The sequence below is a fragment of the Lissotriton vulgaris genome, chromosome 2_1 (assembly GCF_964263255.1).
Source record: "Lissotriton vulgaris chromosome 2_1, aLisVul1.2, whole genome shotgun sequence".
NCBI classification, from domain to species: domain Eukaryota; kingdom Metazoa; phylum Chordata; class Amphibia; order Caudata; family Salamandridae; genus Lissotriton; species Lissotriton vulgaris.
The window spans coordinates 830,713,295-830,737,439 of NC_141687.1; the positions used below are offsets into that span (position 1 = coordinate 830,713,295).

The following is a 24,145-nucleotide window of genomic DNA, read 5'->3' on the forward strand; positions in this document are numbered from 1 at the left end:
CTGTCTGGACAATGAACCCCTTGGAGAAATCCGGGGCCCTTAGGACCGGTGCTGCACACATTGCTTGTTTCAGCTTCTCAAAGGCTTGCTGACAAGCCTCCGTCCAGACTACCCGTTGAGGTTGTTTCTTGGATGTGAGCTTAGTGAGGGGCGCTACAATAGTGCCATACCCCTTCACAAAGCGACGGTAGTAACCTGTGAGGCCCAGGAAAGCTCGGACCTCAGTTTGGGTCTTGGGGGCTCCCAGGCCATGATTGCCTCAATCGTTGCCTGGAGGGGCTGCACCGCTCCCCTACCCACCAAGTGGCCTAGGTACACAACCAACCCCTGCCCGATCTGACATTTACTGGCCTTGATTGTCAAGCCAGCCTGTTTCAGGGCCTGGAGAATAGCTTGCAAGTGACACAAATGGTCCTCCCAACTGCTGCTGAAGACTGCAATGTCATCCAGATAAGCAGCGGAGAAAGTCTCCATTCCAGAGAGGACCTGGTTCACCAGCCGCTGAAAAGTGGCAGGGGCGTTCTTGAGCCCAAAGGGCATCACACAGAACTGGTAGTGGCCCTCAGGCGTGGAGAAGGCTGACCTTTCCTTTGCTCCATCTATAAGGGAGATCTGCCAGTACCCTGAAGTAAGGTAAAAGGTACTCCGGTATTGGGCAGCTCCCAGCCGGTCAATAAGTTTATCCGCCCTAGGGATCGGATGTGCATCAGTCTTGGTCACTGAGTTCATTCCCCGGTAATCCACACAGAACCTCAGTTCTGGAGTGGTGCCCGGTGGGGCAGCTTTTGGTACTAGAACCACCGGACTGGACCAGGGGCTACTGGAAGATTCAATGACTCCTAGCTCCAGCATCTTGGTAACCTCACTGTGGATGCTAGCCTTCACCTTGTCTGACAGTCGGTAGGTCTTAGACTTCACTGGTGGGCTGTCTCCTGTGTCCACATCATGGGTACACAGGTGGGTCCTTCCCGGGAAAAGGGAGAACAACGAGGAGTACTGCTCCAAGACCTGGCGGCAGTCCTCTTGTTGCTCAGGAGTTAGGGATGGGGAGAGAATCACTCCCTCCACCGACCCATCCTTTTCCTGAGACGAAAAAAGATCAGGGAGAGGCTCGCTTTCCGCTTCCTCTGCACCATCAGTCACCATCATCAAGATGACCTCGGGCCTCTCATGGTGGGGTTTGAGGCGATTGGCATGTAGTACCCGTAGGGGCTGTCGAGGGTCTTAAGGTCCACTAGATAGGTGGCCTTACCCTTCTTCTCCAACACCTCAAAGGGGCCTGTCCAGCGATCCTGGAGGGCACTTAGCTCCCCAGGTTCCATCACCCATACTTTCTGGCCAGGCTCCAACTCCACCGGGTGAGCGTTCTGGTCATACCACTCTTTCATTGCTGCTTGGCTGGCTTCCAAGTTGTCAGAAGCTTGCTTCTACAACTTTGCCATTTGGCTCCTGAAAGCCAGCATGTAGCTCCCCACATCCTGGGGAAGCTTCCTGGGAGACTTTTCCCATCCGTCCTTCACCAGGCTGAGAGGTCCGCGTACAGGGTGCCCATACAGAAGCTCGAAAGGGCTGAAGCCCACTCCTTTCTGTGGCACTTCCCTGTAGGAAAACAGAAAACCGGGTAGGAGGACGTCCCATTTCCTCCGCAGGCTCTCAGGCAGACTTCTTATCAAGCCTTTCAAGGTCTTGTTGAACCTTTCCACCAGACCATTGGTCTGTGGGTGATATGGAGTGGTAAACCGGTAGGTAACTCCACACTCCTTCCACATAGCCTGCATGTACGCTGACATAAAGTTGGTCCCCCTGTCGGACACAACTTCCTTGGGGAAACCCACTTGGGTAAAGATCCCCATCGGAGCCCTAGCCAACACAGGTGCAGTGACAGTCCTCAGAGGAATTGCCTCTGGGTACCGTGTGGCGTGATCCACCAGAACCAGGATAAACCTGTGACCAGCTGTAGTTGGTGGATCCAATGGCCCCACAATGTCGATGCCCACCCTTTCAAAGGGGGTGCTAACGACTGGAAGTGGTTCCAGGGGAGCCTTCAGCTTCACCCCGTCTTCCCACTGGCTTGACAGGATACACACGTCCGACAGTATGTGTCGGATGCCACTTTCATATGAGGCTAGTAAAAGTGGGGGACAAGTCGGGCAAAGGTCTTGTCCTGTCCTAAGTGTCTTGCCAAAGGAATTTCATGAGCCAATTCTAGAAGAAAGGCTCGGTATCGTTGTGGGACTACCAAGGCCCGTGATGAACCGGGCAAAGGTACCTTTGGTTCACTGTAGAGGAGTCCGTCCTCCCAGTAAATATGGTAGTGCCCTGCAACGTTCCCTGCTGCCTGGGCGTCGGCCTGTCGCCTCAGTCCCTCAAGGGTAGGGCACTCCTTCTGGCCCTTACACAACTCCTCCCTGGTAGGCCCTCCTTCCACATGCCACTCAGCAGGGATAGGTAAGTCCTCCAGGGAGACTACTTCCTCCTCCACGGACTCCTGGCTCACCACCGCAGGTGGCCAATATGTCTCATGGGGCGTGGAAGCCGAAGCAGGCTTCTCCTGTCTTCAGGTCTTTCCCTTTTTGGCAGCGGGCTGGGCCATTGGTCCAGGCTCCAGCCCAGGCGAACTCCCTCTCCAGGTAGTCGCAGACCTTGTGCTTGCACAGGCCCAGTCAGGTGTACCCAGCACCTCCGAATGAGTCCGGTATTCCATCTCCTTCCAAGCATTGTGCTCCATGTCATTTCCCAACAGACAATCGACTGGCACATCAGGGCTTACGGCAACTCGAAGTGAACCTGCAACCCCTTCCCACTCAAAGGGAACCTCGGCCACAGGGTAGTGGCCCAATCTGCCGTCCGCCATCGCGGGGGGGTGGAGTACATGTGGAATCACTTGCTCCGGAGACACCAGTTGACTCCTTACCATAGTCATACTGGCTCCTGTGTCTCTCAGAGCCTCCCCTCTCTGGCCATTGATGGTGACCCATTGCCCATACTTTGTAGTATTTGAGAGCACCTGGATCTTAGTAACCTTCTCCCGATCTCCCAGGGACAGTAAGGTGACACCCGCCCACTCACCCCCCTTATCTAAGGGCAACTCCTCCCGAGCACTACACTAGCTACTCCTGGGGCTTTTCCTCCAGTGGGAGGGGGTGGTGTCTTTGGGCATGTGACATCTCCCTTATAATGTCCAACACCACCACACTCAAAGCAGTGGACAACCCTTGGCTGCTGACTTTGGACAGGATGAGGGTTTCTGGGCGGGTTAGCCTTGGGGGTGAATCCTGTTCCCTTTCACTGGAAACAGTTTTGGAGGCCTTTTGAGAACTCCCGTTTTTTATCTCCCCCCTCCTTCTTCTGGGGGGCGCCCTGTCCGGTCCTTTGAGAGTCCCCTCCATCCCCTTTGAGGACACCCGGGTACTTGCCCAGATGTCCGCCTCCTCTGCAAGATTCCAGGGGTTGGTCAGCTTGCTGTCCACCAGGTGTTGACGCAGCTCGGGAAAACATTTCTCGAGTAGGTGCTCCTTGAGTATAAGGTCATACAACCCCTCATAGTCCCCTACCTTGCACCCAGCCCTCTAATGCCTTCTTCGCGTAGTCCAAGAAATCCACCCAATTCTGTGTGCCTAGTTTGTGACTACCCCTAAACTTTTGACTGTATTTTTCTGGAGTCAGTCCAAACTTTCTGATTAGCGCCACTTTCATGGTGGGGTAGTGGGTTTGCTCCCCCTGCTCCAGGGCCAAGAGTGTGTCCCTTCCTGCAGGAGGCATGTACTTATACAAGCCCCCCCCGCAGTGTTTCTCCAAAATCCCATGGGCTCTTAAGGAGACCTCATAGGCAGCTAGCCACTTAGCAATATCATCACCTGGGCTGTAGCTAGCGACTACATCCTTGGGTAAATAGGGTCTGGGTTCCCTGGTTATTTCCTTTGTTTCGCTGCCACCATTATCAGGATTGGAAGTCCCTATTTGTAGGGCCTTGAGATCCAGCTCCTTAAGAGTTACTTCATGAGCTAGTCTCCTTCCCTCCTTTTCCAACTCCAATCTAGCTAACTCCCACCTTAGCTTCCTCTCTTCCCTCCGGTCCGTCAGTTCAGCTTCGGTTAGACTCCTCCCCGAGACACTGCTGCCCTCACTTGAAAGTGTCCTGGGACCTGTCAGTAGGTTCCCCCCTTCAGTTTGGTACAACAGCTCTGCTCCAATGACAGTGTCTCTATCAACCTCTTCCTTTTCCAGTTCCTCCTCCAAATGAGCTTCCACCCATGCCCTCTAGCTTGTTTGCAGCTCACTTTTCTTGGCACACAGAAATCTCTGAGTTGGATCACAGAATAGGTCTCCATCTCCTCAAGGTTCAATTCCATCATGTGATAGGGTATTAAATGGTACTCAGGAGAGAACAAGGAAGTATATGATGTAAGGATAATCTCCACCCACCACCAGGAACAAATTTGGAATAGCAAAAATAAAATTAGGGAGTCCGCAAGGAGAAAACTCCAGGTGTAGGCCTGTGGTGTACACTAGGTTACTATAGAGTGAACGCAAGCACAGTTCTCATCCCACCGCTGGACACCAATTATGTTGGGATGGGGTTCCTAAGTTACATAGGGTAGCCTGGTACCGAAAGGGATGGTCTAACCTAGAAGCAACAATGTTAAGCTTGCGTCACACCCTTATAATAACTCAGCGTCCATCCACCAAAAATAATGACACTACACCGTAATTTATAAAAGTAGAAAAGCTTCATCTTTCCTTAAGTTAGTTTTGCAGTTACAAGCAATTTATTAAATCAACAGCTAGTCTGTCTCCCTCTTTTAATTGTTATGATAAACAAATGTATTAGCATAGGTACACCATTCAAGAGCACGTCTCCCTTCGCATTTAGATTATCATGTCATGGTTTACTCATCAATTTATTACATTTCCTAAAAGGGAGAGAATTTACACTGATGTCGATTTTGCACACTGGTACCTTGTTAAAGGGAATAATCCACTGTCTGCCTAGAATTCTAATTGTGGGTGGTAACAGTACATTATTGTCCTTACATTACATTCGTTTAATAACATACATTAAAGAGTACAATTCAGATTCTCTTTACATACAGCCTTCCAGGACTTTCTGGAAGGATTAACCCCCCTAATGGAAGCCACTTCTGAAGTAAATCGATCACAAGGGGGCTTATTTCTTCAATGAGTTCTGGCAATTCCTACATTCCCACATAAACTTTTGTTCCTTTTTCTTAGCAACAGATCCAGCTTTGCCAAGGGTTAAATAAGGTGGCTCTTGAGCTCCCAGTTCGATCAAATGCTCTCCCTGGCATTCCTCCTATTGAAATCAGAGGGGACTGGTATCTTCACGTTCCAGCCGGGGACCTAGGAACACTGCCTGGCCTCCCACAAGCCCAAATCCCCCACCTTACTTGACGAAGTGAGCGGTTTCCAAGGCCATCGTGTTCTCTAGCGCTCGGAGAAGATTCGTCCCCTTATCCGACGTTCTCTGCAGTCGGGAAGGCCCTTTGCGGCTGGCGCACGGGAAGGAACTACAGCTGACCCCGCCTGCCAGAAGCCGGCCCCTGGTGTCTCCACCCTTCCGCTCTCCAAGCAGGGAAGAATCCCCGGGGTCTGGCTTCCTTCGGGATCGTCCCGCCTACCTGCGCTCTTCACTGTCAGCGCTGGGCGGGACTGCACTCGCACCCGATCGCCTCACCTCCTACAGGACACCTCCCTTCTCCGCACCGCTCGGACTCCGAGTCACCAGCGGGATCGCATCCAGCTCCGTACCAACTCCACGGGGCTCCAAGCGGCCTGCAGCAGCCCAGTCAGGTACGCTCCATTCCAGTCAGGAACTTTGACAACTTGGAACCTGCGCCAGGGGGGAGGGTGCAGAGTCTGAGGAGTTTGGTCTGATTTTTACCAAGTCTGTGAACCGGACCTTCAGGCGATTCAGCGAGGGCAGAAGGGGGATGAAATACAGAAAATCCAGTCCCTTATGTGAAGAGGCTATTCTTTCCTTCTCTCCTACGGGCTTGCATGCCCACTCACCCCTCCCCTGAGTCCCGGACTTCTCTCACAGGGCAAAAGGGGCAGAGGTGATTTCCCGTCCTCAAAGCAGCAGGGTCAGATCCTCACACAGGGGGAGTGTCGACAGCGAGGGATAGCAGTCCCAAGGGACAATAAACCCTTCTTCAGTGCACTGACCTCCCTGACCAGTGGTCTGGACTCCTAACTGAACTCTCTGGTTTCCCACTCCTAAAGTGGCTGCCCTGGCGTTGACCCTTTTATAGGCTAGCCTCAGGCTTCCAGAACCAGCTGGAAGGTTCTGGAGCTTCCCTATATTGTCCTATGGGTCTATTCCCTGAAGAAAACAGTTATGGCAGTTACTTGCCTCCATTTTGTGTATCCCATATTTTTAGTCCGAAAAGGCACCTAAGGCAGGGGAAAAAAAACCTACAGGGGCAAGGAGCACCTAACCCCTAGGTCAACACCTGAAAAATGCCAGTGGACGTCAAAATAAAAAGATTAAGGAGCAAAAAGGGGACAAAAATAAATAATTAAATAGGAGGGACCACACAGAGGGCTGACCGGTCTAACAGTAGGTAAATGAGGTTAAGACTACATGTTATAACACTTGTTTAAGTGAGTGTATATGTTTATGGGTGTGTTGGAGATTAAATATGTCTCTCAATAGTATATCTCCATTAAATTTGCATAAAAAAGCAGGTATGTTACAGTTATATCTAATTAAGTGAGCCTAAGAATTTGTGATTGTATAGGTCACTGTATGGAGAACTAAATATTTCTAATAGTCATTTTATAACAGCCTAAGTGTATAGATGAATAGAGGAAGTGGTGTTTGTAGAAGTGTGTAGGTGAGTAAATGTAAGTATGATCCATTGTTTGCATAAGTCAATAAGATGCATTTATAAGTGAATACAATGTGTATTGTGTTTTCCTTTTTTTGTGTGATTTTTTTACAACGTGCGCACACCTCGCAAATATATATATATTTTTTTTAATGTTTTTTTTTTGCCCCTCGGGGTCCTTCAGGGACCCCCTGAGAAGGCCTAGGGGGTCAGGGAGTCTCTTCCCTGCCTCCTTTTCACGTTTTTTAGGAAAATCTGGCAAAACGCCATTTGTATGCGACGGTCGAGCACCCGTGCGCGCATGTAAAGTCATGTGACTTGAAAATAGGGGGTCCTTCAGGGACCCCCTGAGAAGGCCTAGGGGGTCAGAGAGTCTCTACCATAACCCCTTTTCACGTTCTCCACTTTTGTTTTTCACTCTCTTGAGCCTCTAGGGTGCGTGCACCTCGCTAATTAAAAAAAAAATTTATTTTGGCCTTCGGGGTCCTACAGTGACCCCTGGGAAAGCCTAGGGGGTCAGGGACACTCTACCCTGCCCCCTTTTCATGTTCTTCACTTTTATTTTGCCCTCTTTTCAGCCTCACACTGACAAAATGGCGGCCAACACTTCCTGGTTACCACCGAATCGAATGTTCATAGGCGTCAAACAGCAAATCAGAATTCCGCCTGCGCACACCTGATGCGCGCACGGTGCGCGCTTATAGATATATACATTTTTTCAAATTCGATTTTCTCAACAACTACTGGAGGGATTTACACAATTTAAACAAAAGGGCGATCTGCGAATCAGACTTTACCATTTTGCCAAATTTCTTGTAACTCCGTTCACCCGTTCGGGCTGTAGCCGTGTCTAATCGTCCTATGGAAAATAACATGGGGAAAACATCTTTTGGGGACCCCCCTTTTTTCTCAGCCCCCACTTGACAAATCCCACCCAAAACTTTCAGGGAAGGAGCGGAGCGGGCCATCTTCTTTGAGAAATTCACGAAGAGTCATCAACCGGCGCCAAAGTTATTTCCAATAGAATGTTGCGGATTTCCTATGGAAACTAGGTCCTAACTATAACTACCTACTGGCGACCGCCAGTAGGATATATATATCTATATATATATATATATAGATAGATAGATAGATATTTCCTCCCCATACTAATGCAACCCCCAAATGGAGGCTAAACAATGTAGTTGCACACTTAAGAATTGCATTTGCCAATACATAAAAGACACAGGAGGGCAATTAGCACTTGAACTCTGTCTTTTAATGAGTAAAAACACTAAAGGCTAAAACCTGCACATAAGCAGACATTGTTAGACTATAGGCTGCATTGCAAAACAATAGCATGGAAAATGAAAGCATTTTCAACAAAAACTGGCACCGTGCCTTTAAGGCAGCCATGACCCCTAGCTTCCCATCATGCCTCAGGGGTGACAGTTGGGTCAGTTGTTCTTTCCGGCTCCTTCTGTCAGGACCCTGGATTTACAGCTCTCTACTTTTTTGGCTTTACAATCAAAAATTCTCTACTTTTGGGGGTTTTCTTAGCTTCACTAAACGTCTTTTGACATTGGAGTACAGGATAAGCCATTTTTTTGTGGCAGAAGCAATTTTTCTCTGTAAAAAATGCCTTCTTTATTCGACCCTTGCCCTGCCTGTGGCAAGAAGGCGAAGACCGTTACACATGAGGTGTGTATTCTGTGTCTGCCCGATTCCCACTCTCCTTCCTCATGTCCACACTGCAGAAAGCTGTCTAAAAGAACTCTCAAAAGAAAGGGAGAGAATCAGGATCTATGGCCTCTCAGAAAGAGGTAGGTAGCCTATGAAGTCGAAGATAAGGGAGAGTTCGACTTCGAGGAGCAAGGTCCCGGTATGTTCCCCTTCGGCGTCGGGCTCGACGTTGAAGGCTCCAGCGGCGGGATCGGGCGCAGGAGTGCCGCTCTTTAACTTCTAAGGCCGGCAAGACACTCGACGTCGAGGCACCAGTCTCCGTCGGTGCCATTGTCGACGTCTAGGCGCAGCCCTCCGTCGAAGGAACGAAGCTAGACATCAAGGCGCAGCCCTCTGTCGAAGGAACAAAGCTCGACGTTGATGCGCAGCCCTCCGTCGAAACGTAGACGTTCGACATCCAGGCATAGCCCTAAGTCGAAGCAACCAAGATCGACGTCGAGGCAAGTGTCTCCGTTAAGGCATCAGTCGACGTTGAGGTACAGTCCTCCGTCTAAAAGAGCAAGGTCGAGGTAGGAGTCTCCGTCGTGAGAAGATCGAGGTTGAGGCACAGTCCTCCCCTTTGGCGCAGCAGTCTATGTAGAGGCACAGTACTCCTTTTAAGGATCGAAGGTCGACGTCGAGACACAGATCTCCGTCCAAACGATCAACACTAATACACACATTCCAGAGCGGCGTTGAAGCAAAGATCCACTTCGCAAGCGACGCCAAGACAGAGGTCTCCGTCTGCGTCAGACAAAGCAAGCCTCTTTGTCTCCTTCATCTACGTCGAGCGCAGGTTCGCATCGGTCCATCTCCAGTACTCCAGAGGTGGTGATCTCTTCTTCAAGCAGCCAGGGATCGCACTCTGATTCCCATCATGCTGCAGAAGCTTGTCAGGAAGTGGAGAAGTCTCCAATACGTTTCTCTGGTAAAGCACAGATGCATACATCTCTCCACCTCTCTCCCAGATGGTTGCAATCCCTGTACCATTGGGTGGATCACACAGGTACTAGGGAGGCTAGAAGAGAACCCAGCCCGGCTCACAGGTCTCCGCTAGCTCGTCTAGCTCAGGAATCAGATCTGTCTCCTCCAAGAGGAAGAGCGCGTACTTCCCCTGTACCAGCACCTAGGGGAAGGTCAAGATTTCGCAGCAGAAGGCGGCACAGGTTCTTTACTCCTTCCACCTCCTCAACGTATTCCTCAAAGAGGGACTATTCGCCTACTCTTACAGATAGCACACCATCAAGGATATCTCCAGTGCATGATGTAAGCACGTTCCAGGACTTGCTGGCTAGCGGGGCATCCAAGCTCAACATCCCCATGCCTGTTCAGCAGAGTACCTCTTTAGTCATTTTTGAAACGCTGAATCAGAGGGCCTCCTCTCGCCCGTTACTGCCTCTGGTACCGGGCCTGCTGAAACCAGTAATGGACATTTTTCTCACGCCAGCCACTCAAGACTGCACCGGCGAGAATTCTTAAGAAGTATCGCCCGTCGGTGGATGATCCAGAGTTCTTAAAGTCAGATCCAAAACCGGATTCCGTAATTGTGGCTGCAGCTAGAAAGACACATTCGGTGGTCTCCTCGTCCACAGTCCCTCCGGAGGGCAAGACGCAGGACTCATGGGGTAGGAAAGTATGTGGTACCTCCTCATTCATGCTCAAAGTCTCCAGTGCATCGGCTCTATTGGGAAGATACGATAGAGCACTATGGGATTCACTGCAACGGTTCTTTAAGAAACTACCCAAGAAGGACCAAAAAGACTTGGAGGAAGTCCTGCAAAAGGGCGGCTTGGTGGCGAACCAAGTGATAAGTATGGAGGCGGATGGAGGGACTCCTTCAGCGCATTTATGCGCACACAGAATTTGTGCCAGGAGATCTTCATGGCTTCGCTGAACAGCTCTGAAGCCAGAGGCGCAATCCAGAATAGTCAATCTACCATTTTCCGGGTCATGGCTGTTTGAACCACACACCGATGAGGAGATGGTGCGGATGAAGATTGAGATGGATAACCCGAAGGCGGCAGGATTGGAGAAAAATAAAGAGTTCCATCGTCGCTACTGCAACACTGACGGCCGATCGTTCCAAAAGAGGGTTCAAACCCCTCATTGGCAAAAGAACCAGACCCAACAAGGTCAGCAGAGATCGCAATTTTAAAATCGACTATCTAACCGGGGAAGAGGAGGGAAGCGTCAGTCATCCACCTCTACCAAATCTCCAGCAAAGCAATGAGTCTCTGCTTCCTCCAGTGCCGTGCACCGCTCAAATAGGAGGAAGTGTGGAAAATCATGTACAAGAGTGGTTAGACATCACAAACGACCAATGGGTGCTGACCACGATTCGAAATGGGTACTCGACGTTTCCGACGTCGTCCCACCTCAATCCCTCCGGTAACATCATCAAATTACCAGGTCAACATGCTACAGAGGGAAGTGGGCATCCTTCTCCAAAAAGTCAGCTATAGAGAAGGTCCCGCGGTCACAAAGAGGTCTGGGAGTGTATTCCAGATACTTCCTGGTGAACAAAAGTCGGAGTACAGACCCATTTGGGATCTAAGAACACTCAAAAATACCATCAAACGAGAAAAGTTTTGCATGCTGGCTCTCCACCAAATGTATCCTCACCTGCGCGAAGGAGATTGAATGTGTTCGATGGATCTGCAGGATGCCTACTTTCATATACCGATAAATCAACATCACTGGCAATATCGGAGATTTGTAGTTGGAACATCCCATTATCAATTAAAGGTGCTGCCCTTCGGGCTAAAATCGGCTCCCCGGGTGTTCACAAAGTGCATGGCCGTGATAGCAGCTGCTCTGAGGCGCAGGGGCTTCTTCACCTACCCTTATCTAGACGATTGGTTGATAAAGGGCCCGACCCAGGAAGTGAAGAACCACTGCTACGGCTCTGTCAAAAACTGGGCCTGCACGTAACTACCAAAAGTCAACGCAACAGCCCACTCGAGCAATCCACTTTTTGGGAGCACTGATAGACTCCGAGCAAGGAAGAGTGTTTCCTTCGGAGGAGAGACCATTATCCCTCATCCAAAAGTGTAGGAAAATTCTAAAAAGCAACTGGTCGTCAGTACGGCAGATAGCATCTGTACTCTAATCGATGGCATCCTGCATTTTTTTGGTGCGCAAAGCCAGATTGAAAATGCATCCTCTACAGCAGGATCTGGAGGACAAGTGGGACCAGAGGTCGTCTCGCTGGGAAGACAAGGTCTGTCGATCAAAGAGTGCCAAAGCTTCAATTCCATGGTGGATGAAAAGAGACAACCTGGAAGTAGGATTTCTATTCCATCAAGCTCCTCCATCTCAGACTCTGATCAGACGCGTCTGAGGATGCGGAGCCCACATGGGCTCTCTTCAGATGCAAGGCCTATGGTCCTCGAAAGAGCAATTGTACCATATCAACGTGCTAGAGCTCAGGGTGGTTCACCTGGCACTCAAGGCGTTCCTTCCTTTGATTCAGGAGAGTTCCATCCTAGTACAGACAGACAATACCACCACAATGTACTACCTGAACAAGCAGGGGAGAACTTGATCGAGGACTCTGTGAAACTGGCTGCTTAGGAGGAAGCTATCCATCACAGCAGTTCATCTGCCAGGGGAGCAGAATTTACAGGTGGACGCTCTGTCTTCCAGGCTTCAAGATACTACCGACCAGGATCGAGGGGGAATGCCCTTTTGATCAACTGGTCCGGGGCATTTGTGTATGCTTTTTCCACACCTGCCTCTCATCCCGAAAGTGGTGACCAAGCTGTCGCACTCAGACACCACAATGATTCTGATGGCTCCGGAATGGCCGAGGCAGTGGTGGTACCCGGACCTTCTACATATGTCACTGAAGCCACACGGGAGGCTGCCGTGCAGACCAGACCTGCTGTCCAAGATGAACGGGGGATCCATCATCCCAACCTTCCATCACTGAACTTGGCAGCATGGCTCCTGAGGTACTCCATTATGGGCATCCAGGTCTATCTCAAGACTGTATGTCTATACTGAAAGAGACAAGGAGACCTTCCACCAGGCACTCCTAGCCTGGCAAATGGAACCGCTTCTACATGTGGTGTGTGCAAAATAATTGTAGTCCCACCAGGGGGCAGGAGGATGTAGTTTTGCCTTATCTACTTAATCTAGCAAGAGCAGGTTTGAAATTCTCCTCCATTAAAGTGCACATGGCGGCCTTTACAGCTTATAGGTGTTCCCCTTCTCAACCCACCTTTTTTCAGTTACAAGTGGTGAAGGATTTCCTTTTGGGCTTTAAGAAGGTGTACCCTCCGGTGCGGCCCCCTTCACCTCCTTGGGAACGGAGTTTAATACTGTTCAGGCTGATGGGTCCGCCCTTTGAACCGATTCACAAGACGACCTTGCAACCCCTTCTGTGGAAGGTCGTGTTCTTGGTGGCTATCACCTCAGCTCGTAGGGTGAGTGAGATTCAGGCACTCTGCTCCAAAGAACCCTATCTGGTTTTCCATCTCAATAGGGTGGTGCTCAGCACTCATCCGTCCTTCCTTCCCAAGGTAGTATCGGATTTTCACGTAAATCAAACCATTTCACTCCACACCTTTTTTCCTAACCCCTCGATCCCAGCGGAGAGGGCCCTTCACTCGTTAGACCTTAAAAGGGTGTTGAAGTTCTATCTAGAAAGGTCGAAGTCTATAAGAAAGGCTGATCACCTCTTTATCAACTATGGTTCAGTCAGAATAGGTTTCCCAGCGACAAAAAGGTCCATCTCCAGATGGATAGTTTCTTGCATTAAACTAGCTTATCAGTTGGCAGGGAAACCTCTCTTGTCCGCTCCCAAAGCTCATTCCTCAAGAGGAAAAGCAGCCACAACTTCTTTCCTCAATAATGTACCTCTCTCCGAGGTATGCAAAGCCTCAACTTGAAGATCAGTACACACGTTTACAAGACACTATTGTCTTGACTCGGATACCAAAGCGGACACTAAAGTAGGGCAAGCCTCCTTGAGAAATCTGTTAAACAGCTGATTTTTTCTGATGTTGTTGCTTGAATCACTGTGTGTTCTCGTTTGTCTGCAGGTGGTTGATGGACTTGCTATTCTATTCAGTGCTTATATCTACTGATGAGGATACCCAGGAAGAGAAGGATAAGTTACTTACCTGTAATCCTAGTTCTCTTCTAGGGGTATCCTCATCAGTAATAAGCAACCCACCCTCCTCCCCAGACACATGTGGTTGTTTCTGAAGTGTTAAAAGATATCTTTGGCCTCTGATCTTCAGGGTTATGCAAAGAGAATCTGACCCAACTGTCACAACTTGGGCATGATGGGAAGCTAAGGGTCATGGCTGGCTTAATGGCACGGTGCCAGTTTTGTTGAAAATGCTTTCATTTTCCATTCTATTGTTTTGCAATGCAGCCTGTAGGCTAACAATGTCTGCTTATGTGCAGGTTTTGCCCTTTGAGTGCTTTTACTCATTAAAAGACAGAGTCCAAGTGTTAATTGTCCTCCTGTGTCTTTTATGTATTGGCAAATGCAATTCTTATGTGTGCCACTACATTGTTTAGCCTCCATTTGGGAGCTGCATTAGTATGGGAAAAATGATATATGTTTGTGTATATATATGTAGAGCTGTACATATATGGTTTCTATATATCATTTTTTTATTATTTCCGGAGTCCCCTCACATGGGCGGGAATATTCAGTGCTTTGATGAGGCCCGGGCTGTACTCTCCCGTGCGGTTGCCGAAGAGAGAAATGCTGCAAAGTTTGCCATTCCCTATGGGGTGGATACCGCCGACTCGCTAGGCAGGACTATTTCTACGTCGGAAGCTACACCTGGCTGAGGTCCACTGGGTTTTGGGGCGATGTCCAATCAACCCTTTTGGACATGCCCTTTGATGGCAGTCGCTTGTTTGACAACAAGGCAGACCACGTGCTTGAGCGCTTCAAGGATTCTAGGGCTACGGCCAGGTCCTTGGGCCTTGTGACTACATCTCGCCCCATGCAGTCTACCTTTTGCCTCTTTCGTGACTACGGAAGGGGTGCCCCACCACGTTCCTCCCAGAGCCACAGTCTGGCACAAGCTGGCCAGCTTCTGCGTGTCCAGGGACGTGGGACCCAGTGCTGTGGGTCTGGGTGCGAGCGGGCAGCCCAGTCCACCAGTGCCCCCTCTGCAGCCGCCTCCAAACCTTCCTTATTGGACAGGTGGGTTTTGCAGATAGTCCCCAGGGGATCCTCTCTCCCTTTCAAGATTACCCCCCCCCCCTCTCCCCTATCCATGCCATCACAATTCCATTGCACTTGGCTCTTCTCTGTCAGAAAGTTACAGTTCTCTAGGCCAAGGGAGCTATTGAGCGAGTTCCTGCCCCAGAAGTAGGTTGTGGTTGTTTTTCCCACTACTTCCTGGTGCCCAAGAAGGACAATGGCCTGTGTTCTATCTTAGATCTCGGGAACGTCAAACTGTTTTCTCCGGAAGGGGAAGTTCAAAATGTTGGCATTGGCTCAGGTTCTGTCTGCCCTTCGACCCTTGAGACTGGATGGTAGCGTTGGACTTGCAGGACGCTCATTTTCACATCCTCGTCCTGCCTGCCCACCGGTGTTACCTACGGTTCATGGTAGGCCACGAGCATTTTCAGTTTACCTGCTCCCCTTTGGCCTTACGAGCACCCCTCTAGTGTTCACGAAAGTAATGGCGGTGGTCGCAGCTCATCTGCGCAGATCAGCAGTTTCAGTCTTCCCCTATCAACTACTGGCTGTTGAAGGCAGGCTCGCCCTAGGCTGTCGTCTCCCACCTCCAGACTACGGCGGACCTCCTGCATTCGCTGGGGTTCACGATCTCTCGGTGGGTCGTTCTTTGTATCAAAATGTGCTATTCCTTGGCGAAGAAGGAGCTTCCAGTAGGATTGCACGTCCACTCCACCAGGGTGACTGCAGCCACTACTGCTTTGGGACGCGGAGTCCCACTCAATGACATCTGCCAGGCAGCTACATGGGCATCTCTGCACATGTTCACTAGACATTATTGCTTGGATACTGAAGTCCGTAGAGGCGGCTTCTTTGGCCATGCTGTTCTCTAGGACTTTCTGGTGTGAACTTGGTTCACAGACCCATCTCCGGGGTTGGTATTGCTGGGGTATCTATTCTAAGGTAAGAAATCTATAACTAATAGTCTATTTCAGATGAACACATTACCTACCTTCGGCAATTATATATCTGTTTGAGACATATTTTAGTTATAGATTCCTTGCCGCCCCATCCATCCTCCCCTTTCTTCCAACTGATTTCTAGTGTAAGGGACTCCTTTTCAGGGCCCTCGGTTTGTGCACCAGTGGTCCGTGTCTTGCATGTCTCTGTGCTTCTGGCGTGGAATGTTGTGTAAAGAACTGACCTCTGTGTGCAGGGGCGGCATCTAAGTAGATTCTGCGGCGTCATCCCAGTGCCTACCGACCGACGCGCAAGGGTACTGCTGTGAAAAAAATTCTCCGGCTCCAGTCTGTCGCCTGGGGTAATTCTAAGGTAAGGAATCTAAACCTGATATAGGTCTATTACAGATATATTGTTACAGAGGATAAGTAACTTGTTCTTTAGCACTGAGGCCCCCCCAACATAAATAGTCTCAAGTAGGTCTGTTATGACTTGAACCCTAAAGAATAGATGTTTTAAAAGCTAAGTTTCTAAAAACTTGGTACAGATTTCAAAATAAAATTTTCAGCTTTTTATTCACCTTCAAGGAATCCAATTCAGCCAAACAAATATGAGCATTTTTTAAATTTAATTTGAAAGTAGGCTTTAAGATGGAAGTGGCCCAATAGACATTCCTTGTAGTACATTCTCATCTGAATGAAAACATTTGCATACGTCAAAGTTAATAGGGCCCACATTATCACGATTTTTCATTACCATCGCACTGTAGCCAAAGATGACCACCTAGACATGCCAAATATATTTTTCACATAGGAATGTTTGTTCATTTTCCAGAATTTCGATAATTGCAGAAATGGTATTCCACATTTGACATTAGCATGCAAACTTTTTTCTGGATTCTTTAATTACTCCTCCTGCTCTGTCTTCCACTGATGCAGAAGCTTTGGTATCTTCTCAGCAGGATTAGATGAGTATCCTGAACCTGGTCATGCGATAATCTTTTGTTCCTAATGGGAAACGGCTAAGTAGAATCTATAATGAAGGGTCTATTATCAATAAACTTTCCTACAGGTGGTTATTTATTTTTTTGTTTTTCTCTAGGTTGTTGACTATGAGAATGCTGAAATGGAAGAACTAAAATCATGTATCGAGCACCTTCGTGGGGACCAAGAGCGATTACGCATGGATAAGGATGAGGAGGTAGAACAGCTACATGAGGTGATTGAGAAACTGCAACAGGAGCTGGCACTTTTAGGTCCTATTCGTCATGAAGTCAGTGACAGTCAGGATAACCTCGATGAGCTGGGGCTTGGTACAGTGGAAAATCTTCAGGATGAGCTCCGAAAGGGGTCACAGAAGTCACCTGAAGACAGCCAACAGGGAAACAAGGTTTTGGAGTCTGCCCTGAAGGCACTTCAAGAGGAGTTTGACCAAGTAAGTTCTAATCGAGAGGCTCTGCAACAAGAGCTGGAAGAAAAGGATTCCCATTTCAGGACTGAGATGAACATTTTGGAGCAGAACCTTCAAAATGTGCAAATGTCAGCAAGTCAACAGCTCCAGGAAATGGATTCCGTAAGGTTGAACTACAATACCCTTCACGAAGAATATGACCTATTGACTGCACACCTGTCCGAGAGGAATTCCGAGATAGAAATACTTTCTTCTAAGATTCAGGAATTTGAGGACATGCTCAGGGAGAAAGAAGCCACTCTGTTAGAGAGAGAGCTGCAACTGAAGACCTTGGAAGAGCAAAGGATGTCTGAACTGACTGATTGTGAATACATGACTGCGAAGGTGGCTGAGCTGCAGTCAGAGCTTACAAAGAGAGAGGCTATCTTCAAGAGTGAGGCAGAACAATTACAGGCTGTCAGACTAGAGAGCACAAAGCAAGCTTTACTACTGGAAGACCTACATCAGAAAGAAAAGAACTACTGTAGGGAAATTGATAGTCTTCAGGCCAATTCCGCAAAATTTCAAGCCCAAATCCAGGAAAATGTGAGAGAACTGCAGACTCTGCACTCTGCACAAAATGAGCTTTGGGCTCTGCTGCCTGGCTACAAAGAAAAGGAAAATGGTCTTGCTGATGTGATAAGTGAGCTCCAACGAAAACTGACTGAGCGGGATTTGAAGGTTCTGGCTCTTACCAAGAAACTGAAGGGCTTTGAGGCCCTGACCTCTCACCTAAAGTCTGAGGAGCAGACCTTGGAACCCATGGTGGTATGTACACAATTCCTTTATTCCTTTTCATCACTTAGTGATTTCAAATATAACTGTAGATTCTGTGCCAAGTCATGCATTGTGATCATTTCTATGGTAGGAAACAGCTGGGAATGTGTCTGACCTTTATTGGCAGGAATACGTTAAGAGTCACTGCAAGATTTTTGACGAGCATCAGTTGAAGAGCAGATATTCAACCCCTTTGTGTTTTCCTTACTGAATGTTAGTCAGAGCATTCAGTATGTAAACTCTTTCACTAGTATTTGTGACTCTGTCACTAGAAACTAGCACGTAAAACTACAGTACATTTCTTGTGTGAGCATCTCTGTATCTCCTTCAGGCCCTGTCCATGTTGATGCTCTTGGTTGAAATGTCTTGATTGTTTTGCAATTATTCCTACATTTTCTTTGTAACCACTGCATTTCTTTAAGTACAAAAATTAATGTAGTTTCAAGAACCATGTGCTGATAGAGTAGTTGGATGAACGGAGTCATCTGAGTGAATTTTCCCATGCTTCTAGCAAGGACTAGGATCACAATTTAGGTATTCGCATTGACATATCTAGGCTTAATGTGACCATTGTCTTCATTGCACTTTCTTTACCAAATATTAGTGTGGTTTGAGGCATGCTCATTGGAGCAAAGGTGTGTTCTCAGCTCTGCTTATTGCGATAAGTTGCTTTTGGAACTGATGGCACCCACCACTTTTACAACTTTGTGGGGTTTGTGCCAGATTTTTACAATGCAGTTTTGACTGTGCATTCTACTTCTGAGTTTAAAAGTTCCATGTTCAAATTGTACAAAGATGATACGTCAAATTCTTTCATGGCAAGGATCTTATAATGATACTTGGTAAATTATCAAATTTTCCTGACAGAAGTTCATTTTCTCAGCACCGCTTTGTTGAGGCATAGATGAGACCGAACCATGCTTTTAACTGCAGAAGAGGATGCCTCAATACCAAATAACTGAACAGCTTCTTTCTGTTAACGGACTTAGAGTGCGACATTATAGACAATATCTGAAGGAAACACATAGTGATTGATTTCTTACCTTAGAATTACCCCCAGGCCTCAGACTGGATCCGAAAAGTTTTCGTCAGGAGTACCTCTGCGTGTCGGAAGGTGGCGTTGTGCAGCTCGGCGTCAGTTGTTGGCGTTGTGGTCGCCGTGATGACATGGTGGCAGCTACTTAGACGCCACCCTCGCTCGCTGATCCGGAGAGAGCGTTACCCCCAGTCATTTTTTGACTGAGTTTTTTAATGCTTTTTCTTCTCTATTTTTTCGAGTCAATCGACTCCTGGTGTCGTAGGGATGCTCAGTCTCAAATCTTGCGGGGACTGTCATCGGAAGATGTCTGTGACGTACCCGCACCGCGTGTGTCTCTACTGCCTGGGGTGTGACCTCAACCCCAAGTAGTGTCTGGACTGCCAGGCCATGGCACCCAAGACTCTGTGGGAGCGGTCCCGAAAGATGCTTGAAGTCCGGCATTCAGCTCCGCGCCGCTCAAGGTCCCCGTCCCGTGGGAGGTCGCGGGACCGGTCGCGGAGCCATCACCATTGTTCGTCGGGATTGAAGTCTTCACACTCGGGGTCAGGCAAGACGAAGCACAAGAAGTCGAAGAAGCATCATCTCTCAACGACTTCCCCTTGCCTGTTGTGGCGGTGTGTGTGGGTGGTGCCTCCCAAGCGGCACTGGCGGAGCCTATTGTGTCGCTGTCTGCCTACCCGCCCTTCCCGGGTCTGTCAGCGACTCCGACCCGGCTGCGGGAATTTCTGTCAGCCATGGCACGTCTCTTTGAGCCGTCTGGCCCCGCTGGCGAACCTTCGGGCCCCGTCGGCCCCACTGGGGGTCCTCATCATTAACTGTCGGCGGCTCCGGCCTGGCGCTGCAGGGCCCCCAAGGATCAAGGTCTGGATCCCGGTCGACTCCGGTTGACCTCGTCAAACCTCCACCGACGTCGACCACACTTGCACTAACTCCAATGTCACCCATGGCACCGACGACGTTGCCCCCGGTCTCAACCCTGATGTGGAGCCGGAACAGCCTCGCTCGACGCTGATTCAGACGCAGATGGGGCCTTTCTACCCATATGTCCAGCCTCCTTATTTTAGGCCTGTACATCAGCCTTCAGAAATCGGGGAAGACTGGGAGGGTTCTGAGAACCCTCTCAAAGCTCAGTGCAAGTATGACCTGGACTGGGCAGAGGAACAGGGGATGCCAGTGGTCTGGACTCCTCTCCTAACCTTGGCATGCTCACTTCTTCCACCGTGGCTACGGAGGATGGTGCAAGCTACACAGTGGTGTTGCGTAGGGCGGCGGAGGCCCTCCACCTCCCTACAGTGGCCGTCAGGACTAACCTCCTGACAGAAGTGAGTCAGCCGGCGGCTACCTCTGCGGAGCCACTGCTGCACTTTAATCGCCCTGCCCTGGGCGACCCCATTTTCTTCTCCCAACACCCCACCCCTGTGAGCTTGGTTGTCCAAGCCTCAACATACCAGAGCGCATTCCCTACCTCACCCCTGGACAGGGATTCCAAGAGACTGGAACAATTTGGGAAGATTTTTTCTTCCGCCAGTTCCGGGCTGCGCTCTGTGAGCACCGCATGCCTCATGGGGCGTTATTCCCACTCTGTGTGGGATACGGTGGCGCAAGTGATGCCTCAGTTTCTGGAGGAGGGGCGGTAAGTGCTCGCTCAGGCTATTGTTGAGGGTAGAGATGCAGCCAAGTTCACAATACGATGTGCCTTGACACTGCCGACTTGTTGGGCAGAGCGATTTCCACGACAGAGGCTCTCCGCCACCATACCTCGCTGAGGACTACTGGCTTCTCGATGGATGTCCAGATCACCCTGATTGACATGCCCTTTGATGGCATTCGCCTTTTTGGCAACAAGGCAGATAGTGCGTTGGAGCTCTTAAAGGAATCGCGGGCTACGGCCAAGTTGTTGGGCCTCTCCGCCACTCGCCGTCCTCCGCCTTCTGCTTTTCTCTCTTTTCATGGCCACGGAAGGGACGCCCCAACACATTCGCTTCAGAGCCACAGGCCGCAGCTGTCTCAGTGGGCCAGCAGGCGAGTCAGTCCACTTCCACCCCGGCCACCTCTGCCCCAAAACCTTCCTAGTCTGATCTTTAAGGCCCATCAAATGACAGTGGGTGGCAGGATTTGCCATCACCTCCCCTATTGGCCCACCATCACCTCAGACAGGTGGGTTTTACAAATAGTCCGAAGGGGCTACTTCCTCCACTACCCCTCCAGCCATACCACTCGAGTACCACTGCATGTCGGGGGATCATTTGGCACTTCTTCAACAGGAAGTCTCGGCCCTCTTGGCCAATGGGACCATCGAGCCCGTTCCTGCGCCAGAACTAGGACATGGTTGTTATTCCCACTACTTTTTGGTGCCCAAGAAGGCAAGGGCCCGCATCCTATCTTGGATCTCAAGGACTTCAATCGCTTCCTCCGGAAGGAGAAGTTCAAGATGCTAGCTCTAGCTCAGGTCTGCTCTTGACCCGGGAGACTGGATGGTAGCTTTGGACTTGTAGGACACACATTTCCACATTCCCATCCTGCCGGCCCACTGGCGTTACCTGCGGTTCTCGGTAGGCCACGAGCACTTTAAGTTTACTGTGCTCCCCTTTGGCTTACCAGCGCCCCTCGGGTGTTCACGAAAGTGATGACGGTGGTCGCAGCTCATCTGCGGAGATCAGGGGTTCCAGTCTTCCCCTATCTCGACGACTGGCTGTTGAAGGCGGGCTCGCCACAGACAGTTGTCTCCCACCTCCAGAGTACAACCGACCTGCATTTGCTGGGGTTCTCCATCAATGTGCTTGAGTCGCACCTGATTCCCTCTTTGTGTGGAGATTGTGCGGCGGCAGTTGATTCCTTTTGAGGTGCCTCCTGAAGACTGTGATGTCATTATGGCAGCAAGGCATCCCTCCACTAAGTTGGTATACGACTGCAGGTGGAACAAATTTGTGGCATGGTGCGCAGCAATGGCTGTGAATCCCCTTTCAACCCCTCATTCTGAAGTTCTTCTGTTGCTTCTTTCTTTGGCCCAGCAGGGCCCTTCTCAGGGCACCATCAAGGGCTATCTTTCTGCTATTTCGGCCTTTCTCAGGCTCCCTGATCAGCCCTCTCTTTTCAAGTCCCCTGTTGAAAATAGATTCCTCAAAGGGATTACTCATCTTTTCCCTCCTATACCCTCTGTAATGCCACAGTGGGACTTGAACCTGGGTCTTACATACTTGATGTGCGCTCCCTTTAAGCCTCTTCACAACTGTCCTCTTCGTTTGTTAACTCTGAAGACTCCTTTACTTGTTGCCATCACTTCTGCCAGGAGAGTGAGTGAACTCCAGGCTCTTTCTTGTAAACCGCCTTTCTATCTGTCCATCCGGACAAGATTTTGCTCAGAACACGCCCATCCTTTCTGCCAAAGGTTGTCACTGCCTTTCACATCGGGCAGACCATCACTTTGCCCACCTTCTTTCTGCCTCGGCATCCTTCTAGAGAGGGACAGAGGCTCCACCGTTTGTACCCAAAACGTGCGCTCTCATTTTATTTGAACCGCACACAACAGTTCCAGGTGGATGACTAACTCTTTGTTGGCTACGTTGGCATCAAGAAAGGTCGGGCCGTACACTAGCGGACTATCTCCCGATGGGTTGTCTTGTGTATTAAAGTCTGGTATTCTCTGGTTAAAAAGGAGCCTCCGTTGGGGCTGCGCGCCCATTCCACCAGGGCGACAGCTGCCACTAAAGCGTTGGGATGTGGTGTCCCCTTACAGAACATATTTCAAGCAGATACGTGGGCCTCGCTGCACACTTGAACTAAGCACTATTGTCTGGACAGCCAAGTCCAGAGAGATGGCTTTGTTCTGTTCTCCGGGACTTCCTAGTGTGATCTTTGTTCGCAGACCCGCCACTGGGGTATCTATTCTGAGGTAAGGAATCTAGCGCTATGTGTTTCTTTCAGATGAACTAGTTGCTGACCTTTGGTAACTACATAACTGTAAGAAACATCCGTAGTGATAGATTCCTTACCCCCCCCCCCCATCCTCCCTGTTCTGCGATCTGATTTCTAGGGTTAGGGTCTTCCCTATCTGATAGAGACTACTAGCCGCAGATCCCTTCACGTAGAATTATCCCCAGGCGTGAGACTAGATCCGGAAACATTTTTGCCCAGCAGCATGCGACTCAGCCCAGGCGTTATCAGCGAAGGTGACGTCAGCGAGGTCACAAGTCCCACCCCAGCGCGCCTACGTCCGTTTTTTTCCTTTTCCGCATGCAGAGCAGATCCGGATCGTGCTCTGGGCCTGTTTAGGCTTTTCCCTTTCGCTATTGCGTGTGTGGGGGAACAGTGTGCGAATGCCTTCGGGCTTTAAAACGTGCTCGTCTTATTGACTGTTGGACAGGCCCCAGAAGGGGGCTCGCCCCCTCCCCGCATGACAGAGCCAGGACACCGACTCTCCAGAAGCCACCCACAGAAGTAACCCGTAACCCGTCCTACACGGGACGCCTGCCCCCGAACATCTCCGTAACACCGGCCTGGGCCTCCACCAGCACCATCGCCCGGGCCCAGCCGCCATCTTGGACACTGCACCACGAGGCCGCGTGGCCTCAGCCCGGCACCACCATCCACCCGGGAGGTGAACGGACCACTTGGCAGGTCAATGGGAGAAAGGAGTTTCGATGGCTCGCCCCCTCCAGGTGCCGATCGCCCCCGGCCTCCCCGGGCGCTGGCTCCACCCCCCTGCTGGGTGTCTGGATTCCCTCATCCCGGACCTTCCGACCTCCAAGTGCGAGGGTCCGGACATCAAAGGGCGCCAGCCCTATAACTGGGGCAGCTCCAGAGCAGGAAGGAAGTTGTATCCTGGAGTCGAGAGACACCGTGAAGAACTCATCCTTAACGGACTGCTGGCGCTGCCGCAGCCCTGCCTTGTGAGCTGTCGTCCTGCCCGCTGGCGCTGGCGCGGCCCTCTGCAACCTTCATCCTCGTTGGGACCTGCTGGCGCTGCCGCGGCCCGTTGTAACTACCACCTTCGTCGGGACCTGCTGGCGCTGCCGCGGACCGTTGCCACCTACGATCTCATCGGGACCTGCTGGCGCTGCCGCTGCCCGTCCTCCTAGAACACCGAGCTCGAGGATTGTGAGCTACCCATCATCTCATCGTAACTACCAGATTGGTAACGAGACTGTCCCGCTACCCCCTTTTCCCATCCAAGAGACTAGAATTGAGGGGACCCCTGAGTCCTGACCTCCTTGTACC

The 24,145-nt window shown here is 50.2% G+C and overlaps 1 protein-coding gene across 1 annotated transcript in view; it reads left to right on the plus strand.

Annotated features, from left to right (window-relative positions):
• The window catches only part of PCNT (pericentrin), a 1,129,672-nt gene that overhangs the window by 738,979 nt on the left and 366,548 nt on the right, over positions 1-24,145 (plus strand). Inside the window, exon 31 of the mRNA XM_086956243.1 lies at positions 16,765-17,880. Coding sequence (XP_086812369.1) covers positions 16,765-17,880 — 1,116 coding nt within the window. The remainder of the gene's footprint in view (positions 1-16,764; positions 17,881-24,145) is intronic.